This window comes from Balaenoptera acutorostrata, chromosome 18 (genome assembly GCF_949987535.1).
Source record: "Balaenoptera acutorostrata chromosome 18, mBalAcu1.1, whole genome shotgun sequence".
NCBI lineage: Eukaryota > Metazoa > Chordata > Mammalia > Artiodactyla > Balaenopteridae > Balaenoptera > Balaenoptera acutorostrata.
In genome coordinates this window covers 76,028,305-76,041,692 of record NC_080081.1, presented here as the reverse complement: position 1 = coordinate 76,041,692, position 13,388 = coordinate 76,028,305, and the positions used below count along the sequence as shown (strand labels likewise).

The window sequence follows — 13,388 nt, the reverse complement described above, 5'->3', positions numbered from 1 at the left end:
AAAATTAGAAGTTGTATTTACAAGAATGAGCATATCCTTTTTTTTTTTCTAGTTGGAACTAAGGAGGAACATAAATTTAAATGGTTGACTGCTCCAGTTAATTGTTGATTCGTCAGATCTCCTGACTTGGTGTATATAACCACCTATGTGGTTGGCTTTTTTCATTTTACCTTTTGACCCCTTGACTCCCCTACCCCTGCCTCTGGTGGCCACCAATCTGCTCTCTGTTATCTATGAGCTTGATTTTTTTTTTTTTTTTAAGATTCCACATGTAAGTGAGATCATACGGTATCTGTCTTTCTCTGTTGGACTTACTTCACTTAGCGTAACGTCCTCAAGGTCCATCCATGTTGCCACACATGGCAAGATTTCATTCTTTTTTTATGCCTGAATAGTATTCCATTGTATGTGTATACCACAATTTATCCATTCACCCATCAGTGGACACTTAGCTTGTTTCCATATCTTGGCTGTTGTAAATAAAGCTGCAATGAACACGTGGGTGCAGATATCTTTTCGAGTTAGTGTTTTCTTTTTCTTCAGATAAATACCCAGAAGTAGAATTGCTGGATCATACGGTAGTTCTATTTTTTAATTTTTTGAGGAAGCTCCATACTGCTTTCCGTAGTGGCTGCACCAATTTACATTCCCACCAACAGTGCACAAGTGTCCCATTTTCTTCACATCTTCACCAATACATGTTATTTCTTACTTCTCTTATCTTCTTTCCAGCCCTCTGTCCTTAAGAGAGGAGAGATAAGGTGCCTCTACTAATATGAATTAGATTCGTGCAAACTTTGATAGGGGCAGGCTGCTTTGGTTTTTGGTGTAAGGCAGGACCTTGATCGGGCTGACAGTAGTCATTGGTCCATTTTAATACCTTCTGTGAAAGAATCAGCCTAAAGCTAAATCATAAATTCAGATGACTTGACAAGTAGATGAGAAAATATCAGTCAGGGTTCTTGCCAGATGAGGAGTGTTGAAGGGGATCACTTGTTACTAGGCAGCTCTCCTGATGGAAGTCATTTATCCTGACAACCTTAGTGCCACTTACTGGCTTGGTAGAACTTTCTGAGGGTCAAAGAACTAGTCTGTCAACATCACCTCTGCTTTTCCTGAGCAGAGTTGCCATATGCACAGGACAGCTTGAGATTTGTCGGGTACTGACTGACCTCCTCTCTGGGTATCATATCAGTTAGATTGGCTGTTCCAGAGTTATGGAGGACCCGGGCTCCTTACAGTTTTCCAAATCTCCCAACCAAAGGGTGTGATTCTTTTCCACATTTTAGTTAGCAGAAAGGAAGAAGAGGAAGAGGCATGCCCCCGGCCCCTTCAAGCACACTTCCCAGGAGTCGTCTGTGCCATTTCTACATGGACCCCATTGGCCAGAATTTAGTCTCATGTCTACACCAGCTACAAGGCCAGGAACTCAGTCTTTTTTTCCCAGTCAGTCATGTGCCAGATAAAATCTGAGGTTCTTTTACTACAGAAGAAAGGAAGAATGGATATTGGGGGGGCAACTAGCAGCCTCTTCCCAAGAAGGGCGGGAGAAGGATGTTGAAAAGAGAGTAAAAAATGGCAGACAAAGTAAGATGCTCCAGATTTATAAGAGGTGGATCCTGGGAGAACAGGATGGGAAACTCACACTCTCCCATGAGGTGACAAGACAAGCATTCCTGTTGACACTGCTATTTTTTTTCAACTCTCATAACAGTGGTTCTCAAATTTTGGGGTCTTTAGGATCCTTTACACTCTTGAAAATTATTGAGGACCCCACAGAACTTTTTACATGGGTTATATCTATTGGTATTTACTGTATTAGAAATTAAAACTGAGCAATTTTAAAGTATTTATTGATTTATTTTAAAAAATAATAAACATGTCACATGTGTAGATAATATATTTTTTATAAAAATAGCTATGTTTGCAAAAATTTACCTATTCAGTAGAGTGGCACTGTTTAATATTTTTGCGAACCTCTTTAATGTCTGGCTTATCAAAGACACCTGGATTTTCCTATCTGCCTCTGCAGTCAATCTGTTGTGATATGTTATTTTGGTTGAAGTATATGAAGAGACTCTGATTTCACACAGATACGTATTTGGAAAAGGAAGAAGTACTTCAATAGCATTTTCAGAAAATTGTGGCATTCTTTTATACTGCATCACTACTTGCAATTAACCTCAACAAGTGGTAGTTTCTTCACATTCTTTTTAATAATGTGGACTTTTCATATGCTGTTACAATAAAATCCCTTGGTCTACCTTGCACTTTTACTGGATCTTCCACTCATGCATGGTTTCGTAACATCATGAACTGGTCATCTGGAAAATATTGGTTCGCTGAGTTATGAAGCTCCTCCAAATGTTGACACATTTCATTATATAATATTTTTAAAACACATTTGTTAATATCACCACTCATCTCATCAGAAAAGTCATTTAAGTGTTGGGAAACTGTCAAGTTCACTGTTTTCCAAAAGTCTAATTTTCTTTCATTTGAAAGCTTCAGCTTTGTCGTCAGCAGTGAATACTGTGAGTTGTTTTCTTTGAAGTGCCAGCGCACTTACATCTGAATACCCAGCTAGGTCACCTTGCAGCTCAAACAGTCTCACAGAACTTCTTCTTGAGGCAGCTTTTGGTCCAGCACACCTAACAGGGACGGGCTGTGAAGGGAGGTCTGGTCCAAGGAAAACCATGACTTGCTTCTGCCCACGGTGCTGGGACAAAGAACACCTTTCCCATCCTGCTCATTCCAGGGGAACACCTGGTTCTACATCTGTTTAAATAAGTGCGTGTGTGTATGTGTGTAAATAAAACTTTTAACCACTAATCCAGTGGTTCCCAAATTTACCCGCACATTTGAAATCATCTGAGGAGCTTCCAAAAATACAAGTATCTGTTTCCCACCATCAAAGATTATTAGTTAGGGGTATGGCCTGAGCTTTGGGGTTTTAAAAAGATACCCAGGTGATTCTAAAGTGCACACAAATGTGAAAAACACTATGCTAATCCCTATTTATTAAAAAGAATGATACCAACCTGCTCTGCAGAATTGAGAGCATTCCCACACTCCTCCCAGGAGCAGACAGGTGGCCAGGTGGCCAGCCACAGGAGTCCCAAGACCCATCCCTGTCAAGTGGACAGATATCCAAAAGGAGCAGACAGTCGGTCAGTTACTAGTGGGCAATGGTCTGCGTTTCTAAGCATCTAGAAGATCTTCACATTGGCTTTAGAATTTGAAACAGAACTAGAGTGAGTGACATTATTTTCTCCTCTTGGATATTGCATGAGAGAGATCTTAAGTGAGGTAGTTGAGCCGTTGCCAGAAAGAGATTGCTGAACTAAAGAAAATGCAACTGGGATGCCGTTTTTTGTAGTGTAAAGAAAGAAACCATTTGGTGCTATATACTTCCTTGGATGTATTTCAGCAAAAGAATCTCTTGAGAAGCTGTTCTTGACAGAAGCCTCCGAGAAGCTGAAATATTGCCCCACGTGACTTCCTTTCAGTCAACATAGAGGAATTTATAAGCACAAATTTCAGAAATTTGCTCAGCTTCATTGTCTACAAAGCTGTTTTTATTCTGGTCACATTCACGTCAGCTGATCTTTGCCCAGGATAATGCTTGAGTCTACTGCCTGTACGATTTCAGCCTTATACGTTGGAGAGGCTTATGTTTTGGTACAAAAACTTCCAAAGATTGAATTTGAGAGAAAATGATTTTTCAGTTTTCTTTACCCAGTTGTTTTAAGGGGAATGACGTTTTGGGTGCTTTTCTGTTCAGCTGGGGGTCAACCTGGTGATAAGGGGGAGCACCACCTACGTTTTCTTCCATTTTACGTAATCAGCTTTCGATTACTGGGAAGCAAATCATTGCCCCAGTCTCCACTGAGGCACGTGGTGTTTCTACTCATTTGAAGATTCGCTCAGTACCGGTCGGTACATTAAGAGGCCAGGCGCAGGCAGCGGGTCAGAAGCCTGACTGTCCCGGCCTCGAAGCTGCTCACGCACAGGTGGACGCGGAGAAGCCCGCCGCTGAGCGCCAGACCACATGCTGGGACCAGCGGGGAGGGCAGGGAGGGCTCGAGTCTCAGACTGACTCGTGGGTGAGGCTCCTGGCAGTATTTCAGGGCCGTGGAGACCCAGAGCCTTGACTTTCCAGTTAAAGAACGTGGAGCCCAAAGAGGTTTCCCCAGTCCTGGTTAACTGCTGATGGGACCAGCACGGATCCCTCTTGTCTAGAGCCTCCGTCCTGTGGCTACTGTCAGCACGCAGAGCGCCGTGCGTCCTGCCCCCGCTTCCCACGTTCCCATCCCCCTCCTGTCTGGTTATGAAAGTGGATCAGGGAGCCCTGAATGCGCTCCCGTTGGCTTACGCGGCTGCGGAAACGACCTGTCCTACTGAGGGAGGAGGGGGCCGGGGATCGTGCCCTGTGCGTCCCAGGGCCCCGCTCCTCACACCCCCGCCTCTGACCCTCGCCTGGCCACACCTCCTGTTCCTCCTGGCCGTCTCCTAAACAGCGTCAACGCAGACAGGTAGCCTGGTATTTATTTTTGCTGCAGGACCTAGCATAGTGCCTTACGTATGGAAGATTCTCAGATTTTTAAAAATAAATACTGCAGATATATATGTACACGTATGTCAACGATTTTTCATTATTTTTGGGTGCAGTGGTGGAGACGGAGCATATTGAAAACCGGCCTCAGGCCTGTTGTATGCAGTGTAATTAAGGATTAACAGTGTCGCTGTGGGGATTAAAACACTATAAAAGACCTTCTCAGATGACTAAGGCACTTGATTGCCAAAGTATAACCCGTGGCGCTGCGGGTGGTTACGGTGACTGCGGCGTGTTGAACGAGGTAAGCTGTAACCAACCACAGCATCAGGTCAAGAGTATTACCTGGTTCCTTGGGGCGCTGGAAGGGTAGTTGTGCTGCTTTCTGTGGCTGTTACTTTAGAAGTACATCCGTGATCATGCAAAGCAACGTGCAGAATGGAAGATAAAATGCTGTTTGCTGGCGTGGAAAGGGCTCTGGCCGTAGAATAAAGGAATGAATTGGGGCGCAATGCACTGAACCCGGCTTCCATGATCCCGAGGCTCTATTTCCCTAAAAAGAAGAAGAGGAACCCTAGTTTCCCACAGCCTGATGTACTTCACAAATCTCCAAGTCACGTGTGTGCAGGGAGTTCTGTGCCTTTGTCCTTGTCTGTGTCAGACTCACCTGGGCTCCTGCACGGCCAGAGCTCTTAGCCGACTTAGATCTGCTTCTAGGAGTCTGTCCCAAACAGAGCAGCCCCGGCGGCCAGCACGCTGACAGCTTTTCACCTGCGGTTTCCTTCCCTGCCTGCTCTGGGCCATCTGCTTACTCCGCAGGTGCCTTTCTCTCGTCTGCTCCTTCTGTCCCAGCTGGGATGGTGCTGGGAAGGCGGACTCTGGTCCCAATCCCAGCTCCACGTCCTTCCGACTTGGGAGCCTGGATAAGGTGCTTTGCCTCTTGTGCATCTGTAAGAGGGGAGATGGCGGAGAGATGAAGTGAGGCATTGGTAACGTAAGGGCACAGGGAACTGCTCGCCGTCAGTGTCAGCAACACCGCTGTCGTCGTTCCTATTGGCTAGTGGTCATGTGTCACTATTGGAGGGGTCACATTCATGAAACTACTTTAGACACAAACGTGGCAGGTCTGTATCTGCAGAATGTTAGCTGTTACTGCCTCTGTCCTTCAGCAGCAGAGAGACAGAAGTATGAAAATCAGAAAGAAGAAGAAACTGCATTTATCTTTCCCCTTCTGTCTCTAGATTTGTTTTATAATTTACTGGTTTTCATAAGTTGACTATGATCCCTGTGGGGAGAAAGAGCCTCATTTTTGCAAATGACGTTACACAGTGTGCCTACTCGAGAAAAAGGGAAAGAAGTCTGAAAATTACAGCCCTGGCCTCGGCCCATCTTAATCTCTCCTGTGGCAGGCGGAGCCCTTCATCTCAGCCTCTGGGCTCACAGCTTTGACAGTGAAGGGACTCGCTTCATTTGTCAGGTTTAACATGGATAGGATGCCGGCTCTTGAGTCTGACGGTGCTGTCATGGGTACTTTCTAGAGCAGTTTTAACCAGTCTCATCCTATTTAGAGTTTTATATCCATTTATGTTGTTAGCACCTTAAATCTGGCTCTTCCCACATGAGCTAGTATAACTTTCTAAAATCAAAAATGAACCCAAAACAAAAGTAACTAGCCAGCGTGAGAAAGTCAACAGAGTTGGGGTCAGAGTTCCACAGGAAAGCAGCTGCCCATCCTGTGGCCTCCTGTGGTCCCCACCCCACATCCTTGGGCGCAGCCAGGGACAAAGCCGGTACAGACCCGCCCAGCAGCTAGGCCTGTGCCCGTGCCGCAGGGCTCAGGCTTTTGCCTCGATGCTGATATAAAGAAGGCTTTAGGACGGCTGACGATCTAACGCTAGCTTACTGTGTCATCTCAAATACAGAAAAACAGGGCACTAAAAGAGAGCTGAGAAACAAGGAGACAGAGAGCAATGAAATAATTTCCTAATGTGATGAAGGAGAGAAGGAGAGGAGGGTCACGTTCTGAAGGGCCAACGTACAGAACATGCACGGAGAAACTCAAAACTGGAAGGAAAAAAAAAAAAAAAAGTGGAAGGACCTTCGAGATCACCCACTTACTCCAGCCTCCAGTGTTATTTATACCCGAGGACCATTAGGAAATGCAAATTATAAGCTCAGAGGTACTACCCAGTAGCCCACTGACTCTGATACCAATGGAGAATTGAGATATCCTGGAAAGTGAAACTTGCAGATACAGAAGTTTAACCATCTGAAGTACCAAAACTTTAAAACTGTAACCATTTTTATGAACATTTCTGTAAAACATCTTTTTCGTCTTTCCTTGATGGCTCAGGTTCTTTTCATTTTTCAATCATTTTTTTTTTCATGGAGAAACGTCAGACATTCTTCTCTGTTCTTGATTAACTTATTATCCCAGGTGATTTGAGACTTAGCTGTCTTGAGTTTCCATCACGGACAAATCCCTGATATATTAACTTGAGTGCTATATATATTCTTTTTCATGAAGGGAGAGTGAATAGTAATAATATGGGTCCACAATCCCTTGTGTAAAGCCCTCGGATCCAGGTAAGTTTCTAAATTTAGATATTTTCACATTTTAGATAGGTACTATAGCCCAGACAGCGTGCACAACAAATACTCCAATGGTACTTGTTCAACACATGATCATTTCCTCAGCAAAGCATATGAATGCTTCCCTCAAACGGGATACAGAGTAGAAAGAAGTGCCCGGCGTCAGGTTAGGCCAGGTCTGGCTGCCAAATGAGTTGTTGTATCAGAAAAAGAACTTGGTTTTCAAATTTTGGAATTATGCATAAGAAATCCTAGCCCCATAGGTAACATTTATTGAAAATTTACCATATGCCAGGCCCTGTGCTAAGTGCTTTATGCATTATCTCATTAGACCCTTGCAATAGGTGGATACTTCTATCGCTTCCATTTACAAATAGAAAAGTGAGGCACAGAGGCATTAAGTAAGTTTCCCATGGTCACAAAGCGAATCGAGTCGGGGGACGAGGCTGCACACCGAGCTAGCCTTTACTAAGTGCTTGTTGCGTATCAGGCGTTGTTCTGAGCACATCCTCACTCCTTTGATCTGCGTCCGGTCCCCTAAAATAGTCACTGTTGTCCCCATTTAATAGATGAGAGACAACAGGGAGATTATTTAACATGCCCAAGGTCTGGCCTAAGAGACAGTATGATTCCAGAGCCCGTGTGTATACTGTGTTGTATGACTTTGTAGCCGTAGGACAACTGGCGGTGAGATTCCGCAACATTAATGGCCACATTACAGGCCAGAGCCGCTCTCTGCCAGGGACTTCCTCACATTCAGCATTGATGTTATTCTCCTTATGCTTCAATATATTCAGTGCAGATTTTATACTTTCTTTATATGGAATCGTTTGCCACGTGTCCCTTCACATCTGCCCTCAACTGCTCCCCCACCCCGGCCCCCCAATCTCGTTGTCCTGCCTCATTTATCAGTGGAGTGTGGGTGAGCACTTGTCACCATTTCTAAAATGTGTCCTGGCGTATCTGGGGGAGTCGCTTTCATACCCCCCCCCACTCCTCCCCCCACCCAAGTAAACCAAGTTCTCTCCAAGCCATGCTTGACTTTTCACCTTGAAGGTGGACACAACCTAGGCACAACCAGCATGAAAAATCACATCTTTGATGTGAAAAAGCGATGTAAAGGCTGGTTTTCTTGTGGACATTGTTCCAGAACACCACCTCGTTCTACGCTAGCTCTTTTGGTCCCTGTGTTGAGTCGGCGGGTTACACGAGCTGCGGGGAGCTAGGGATGCCTCCTCCGACGTGGTCCCCACTCACCGCATGACCGCTGCCGGTCTCTAGCCCAGGAGGAGCTTTGTCCACCTCAGGCAGGCGCGCGGTGCTGGAGATGACCTCACGTGGAAGACGGCAAAATGCAGCTGAATGCGCCAGCAGTTGCCACAGCTCTTAGTATCTCGGGTTATTGTCCTATCTGGCAATAATCATCTTCCTTCTTTGTTGAATCCAGACAAGAACTGACCAGTTTTACCAGCACTGACGACCCACTGCACTGAAAAGGCCCCAGAATTCCTCTGTAGCTGGCTGTTCTGCACCAGCCGTTCCTAGTCTGCCCCATCCACGAGAGGTGGGCGCTCCGTTGCTCACGAACATGATTAGCTCCTGCAGTAAGCCCTGGCCACAGCTGGCAAAGAGGGGCTCCTGGGCTCCTTGTGTTCCGCACTGAAGGGCAGTCCCTTCCCGCAGGCTGGCGGAGTCGTGCTGCTCTGTAACACACGCGTGTGTCGTGCTCTTCTGAATCTCTGCTGAGCTTGCGACTGCGGTGGTCCAGGTGTCGTCAGCCAGTCAGTGCCTGGATGCAGTGATAATCCTGTAAAGTCACTGAGGTCAGAGCCTGGCCGTCCCTCCTAACTGCCGTCCCGATCCTGTACCTCTGGGAGGTACACATGGCTATGCCTTGGGGCCCCTGAGGAGCGTCACGCTGGCGTGCTTTTCTGGAAGCTCAGCCTCCCCCAGCCTCACATGCAGAACCGTGGGTTTTCTTTGCTCTCTGTGGTTGCCTTTCTTCTTTGCTCCTCATCACCGTGGCTTCTGAACTTCACCAATGAAAGAAAACCAAACCTCCAGTGCCGTCCCCACCCAGTGTTCCGACCGCTTCTGCGGCTCCCTGCGTCCTTTCCTCCCTGAGTCCTTCTCCTCCTCACTGCTCGTTCCCCGTCACTCTTCCCAGCCTGAGCATGAAGCACACCGGCACAGGGGCGCACACACCGCTCCCGAGACCTCGCGGGTACTTTCTCTCCAGGCAGGCGCAAGAGCTGCTTATTCGCAGCAGGAGCCATTTTCTTTTCTTTTTTTCCTCCTCCTTTTACTAACAGATTCAGTGCCCTTCTGGCTGCCTGAGGTGGCCTGACCTCCATAACAGGGACACTTGGCTGGTGACCCCTTACATTTCTCTTCCGCGAGAAAATCACTGCAGTGGGGCTGCTGGTGGGTTGCTTTTGAGGTATCGCGTGGGATTCTCCTTGAATCAAAGTTTGATACAAAGATGGAGACTATGCAATACTACATTCATTTTTGTTTACTACCAGCCACCCTGAGTAACACGATTAGGACGGATCGGTTTCCTCCTTGGCTCAAGGCCAAGAGAAGTATTCAGGTTTTCATCTGTGTGGGGTTTTCTTTTCTAAAATGAAAGGTTTACTACACCTGAAAAATAAAACAAATACTGAGTATATAAATATACCTAAACATGTAAATTAACAATTTAACCAGTTACATCCTTCCTCCTGGGTGAACTTGACTCAGAAGCCCCTGAAATGTACACTGCACAGAAAGTCACCCAGAGGGTAGACGTGGGAACAGTGCTCCGGGACAGAGCACAGACTCTGAAACAGAAAGTCCTGAAATAGAAACTTTTAAGTTTTTTAGAGGGTAAAAGGTGATTATCGCATTTAATAGATTCTTTAGATATTTTTTTATTTCTAGAGTAGATCATGTAGCTCCAGTATTCATGATATAGCAAGGTATACTTTTTTTGTTCCTCAGGGAGGGACTGATCCTTCTTCTTTGATATTTAAAAACAAGCCACCATAAATTTAACTAAAAATGCAGATTCTAGTCAAATCAGGCATTTGTGGTATAAGGAGATACTATTAAATGACTCAGGTAATTTGGGTTGTGGTCAACGCCTATACGTAACATTGCGGTACTTGTTGGGAAAGTTAGTCCCAACAAGGAAGAAAGGGTTAAAGTCTTCAGATAAGGTCCAGCCAGTCTGTCTCCAGAATTCTAAGTGTCTTGGGTTTTCTCCCCTGTGCTCAGAGTTTACACTAGGTGGCATGCAAGGAAAGCTGAACAAATTCAGAGACTCGATTCTGTGGAAGCAAGAGTTCTTTGGCACTTGCCAGGATCAGAGGGTTCAGCTTTGGAGTCATTGTTTGATTTGTGATTGTTTTTTTTCCCCCAGGATGAAGTGTCCTCTGGTTGGTACAAATAAAAGATTTCTAATTAACACAATTAAGAACACACTGCCCTCCCAGAAAGACCAAGACCACGAACAAAAAGAGGTCAGTAAGGAACCTGCGACAAGCCAGGACCAGAAGGAGGAAAGCCGGCAGAAGCACAGAACCCACCCATACAAGCACAGCGGCCACGCTCGAGGCCCTGCCCGTCATTCCCCGCCGGGGAAGCGGGGCAGCCCGGAGAAGTCCCAGAAGCGGTCCAGCAAGCGGTGAGGCAGGGACGCAGGGTGAGCGCGACCGTCCCAGCACCCGGGCCTGGGCTGGTGCAGAGATGGGGCTGAGGACGGCCCGCGCTGGCAGCGCAAACACCCAAGAGGGATCTTCCAGCAGGGCCGCTGTTGTGACAGCGGAAGATCACCCGAGGCTCCAAGGAAAGAGTTCAGAGGGAGCGCTCTGAAGACGTCTCGGCAAGTTGAAGCTGCTTCAGCGGTGTAGTATACATATGTATTGATTTTATTCTATCTTGTTTGGAAGTTGGTTTCAAAATAAACCTAGAACTTAAAAGTTTTCAGAGATTATTAAAACTAGTTCCACTTATTTTTTGGTGTGCTGCGCTTGTGGTCCTTTCTCAAAATTTCTCAAAAAATAAAATACTTGTAAATCCTATACTTTACTTTTTTGGGTGACAAATTTAAGTTTTAGAAATCTGGCCAGTAACCATATTTGTGAAAAGGGCTAGAAATTTACCAAGAAACTCTGATAGCGCTGCACCTGTGGTCCTTTAAGTGAACAATGTAGGAAAATCTCCAAATCCTCTTGAATTTAGTGCTCCCTATCAATAACCAGAGGTTAAAAAATTGTCTCTGTGGTTTCCTTGTGCATTCTCAAACTCATTCCTGAGATAGAACAGTTTTTCTACACTTAATTTTTGGGGGGATATGTACGTTTTAAGTGATGCTTTTAAAAGAACCTTCAAAAGTTAAAGTGAACGTTATTTTCGTGCTATGTCTTATTTAGCTAAAGACCTACGATGCCACTCTTAGTATAGTTGTTTCAGAAATCTGAATTTTAAATAAAAGTGTGTTTACCATGCCTTTTTTTGTTTTTTCAATATCGGTGTGGCTCTGTTCTAACATACAATTATAAACCTTTCAAACCTGTATTCTTCCTTGCATTCTCAGGAAAATGTCACCAAGCACCCTCTTCCCCCATCCACAAAAGGAAGAAGAATCTGAGAAGAATCTCTCTGTCCATACCCCCCACCCCAAGTCTTCCAAAGCATCTGAACTTATGCCTGGCCGCTCCCAGATAATCACTCAACGCAGCCCCACTCCCTGCTTCCTGGCAGCCGAGAAAAAAACCCCGTCTAAGCGCTAGAAAGGAGCACATCCGCAAAGCCAGCTTTGGGGTGTTGGACGGACGCATACTGCTCCCCCCGCCGAGCTGCTCTGCCACACCTGCTCAGTCTGCTTGGAGCCGAAAGCTCAGGGGCACAAGCCCAGAGCCTGCCCACTCTGCACCCTTCTCCCCCAGACCCCGGCCTCACCCCATGACTTCGTACAGACACCCTTTCCTTTCAAACATTCAAGAGGAATCATTTGGCTCATATGACTGTAATCCAAATCCAGTTACGCCTTAGCCTATATCACTTGTGCTAAATTTGAAATGTTTTGTATTTAAATATCTATCAGAAACAGCACAGAGTTTTGGTTTTTAAACATTCTTGTTCTAATTAAGTAAAATAAAACTGGACTGTGTCATTTGTCTATGTGCTCTGTATTTAGAGCAAACTGGCAAGCTCATTATTCTTAAAAAAGGGGATGATTATAATGAGCATATTCTTCCACTCAGAAGTAAAGGAAGCGCTTTAGCCTCATGACACTTACTTTCTCAGACAATCGTGTTAAAGGACAAGTGTTCCACAAAACCATTTTCCCTTTAAAAACCACTGTCCCACTTGTGAAATTTTTATTAGAATCTTTAAAACTTTCATCACAAGCAGCCATGGTTTCCTGTGTTTAAATGTCAAGAGCAAATTATCCATCTGTGTTCCATATGTATACAGTAGATATCAGGGAGGGGCTGGTCCTGAGATGCAAACCCAGCCACCTCCTGCTTCTGCGGGGAACACACGGGCGTGGCGGCACCGTACTAAGAGATCATCCAGGGCTTCCCTCGTGGCGCAGTGGTTGAGAATCTGCCTGCTAATGCAGGGGACACGGGTTCAAGCCCTGGTCTGGGAAGATCCCACATGCTGTAGAACAGCTAGGCCCGTGAGCCACAATTACTGAGCCTGCGCATCTGGAGCCTGTGCTCCGCAACAAGAGAGGCCGCGATAGTGAGAGGCCCGCGCACCGCGATGAAGAGTGGCCCCCGCTTGCCGCACCTGGAGAAAGCCCTCGCGCAGAAACGAAGACCCAACACAGCCATAAATAAATAAATAAATAAAATTAAAAAAAAAAAGATGTTTGCGCTGAGTCTCTGGTTTTGAAACAAGTAGAGACAGAAGTGCACGTTTGGCCCTAAGCTTAGGAACTGCACTGCATGCTTCCACTGGAAAGCGGCAGGAGTTAAACCTAAGTGCAACCTAGCAGAATTCGTTTTCCGTTTTACCTCATTTTAGAAAACATCATGTCCAAGGAAGTAAATGAGAAGCCACGGTCTGTGCCACGTCCCGTCACCTGCTGGTGGCCGGTCTTTCTGAACAGCCCACACGTGCAGGGAGAGGGGGCCAGGGTGGGTAGTTCTCCTGAGACTAGGCTACGTACTGAGGACGTCTCCTCAGGCCTGATTCCGGAAGGTGGCCAGGGAGTTTTTAATTTCTCTGTGATTTTTTTGGGGGG

At 45.9% G+C, this 13,388-nt stretch overlaps 1 protein-coding gene across 3 annotated transcripts in view; it reads left to right on the top strand.

The window, feature by feature from the left end:
• The window catches only part of LOC114236017 (protein POLR1D-like), a 43,560-nt gene extending 30,713 nt beyond the window's left edge, over positions 1 to 12,847 (top strand). The window contains exons 3-5 of one of the 3 annotated variants that reach the window (XM_057532763.1): positions 10,551 to 10,814; positions 10,936 to 11,034; positions 11,727 to 12,847. In XM_057532763.1, the coding sequence (XP_057388746.1) occupies positions 10,551 to 10,814; positions 10,936 to 11,002 (331 nt within the window). In that variant the 3' untranslated portion in view covers positions 11,003 to 11,034; positions 11,727 to 12,847. Of the gene's footprint in view, positions 1 to 10,550; positions 10,833 to 10,935; positions 11,639 to 11,726 lie in introns of those variants that run through there. The other 2 variants (XM_057532765.1, XM_028162910.2) reach the window with 2 other exon arrangements.
• The last annotated feature ends 541 nt before the right edge of the window (positions 12,848 to 13,388 follow it).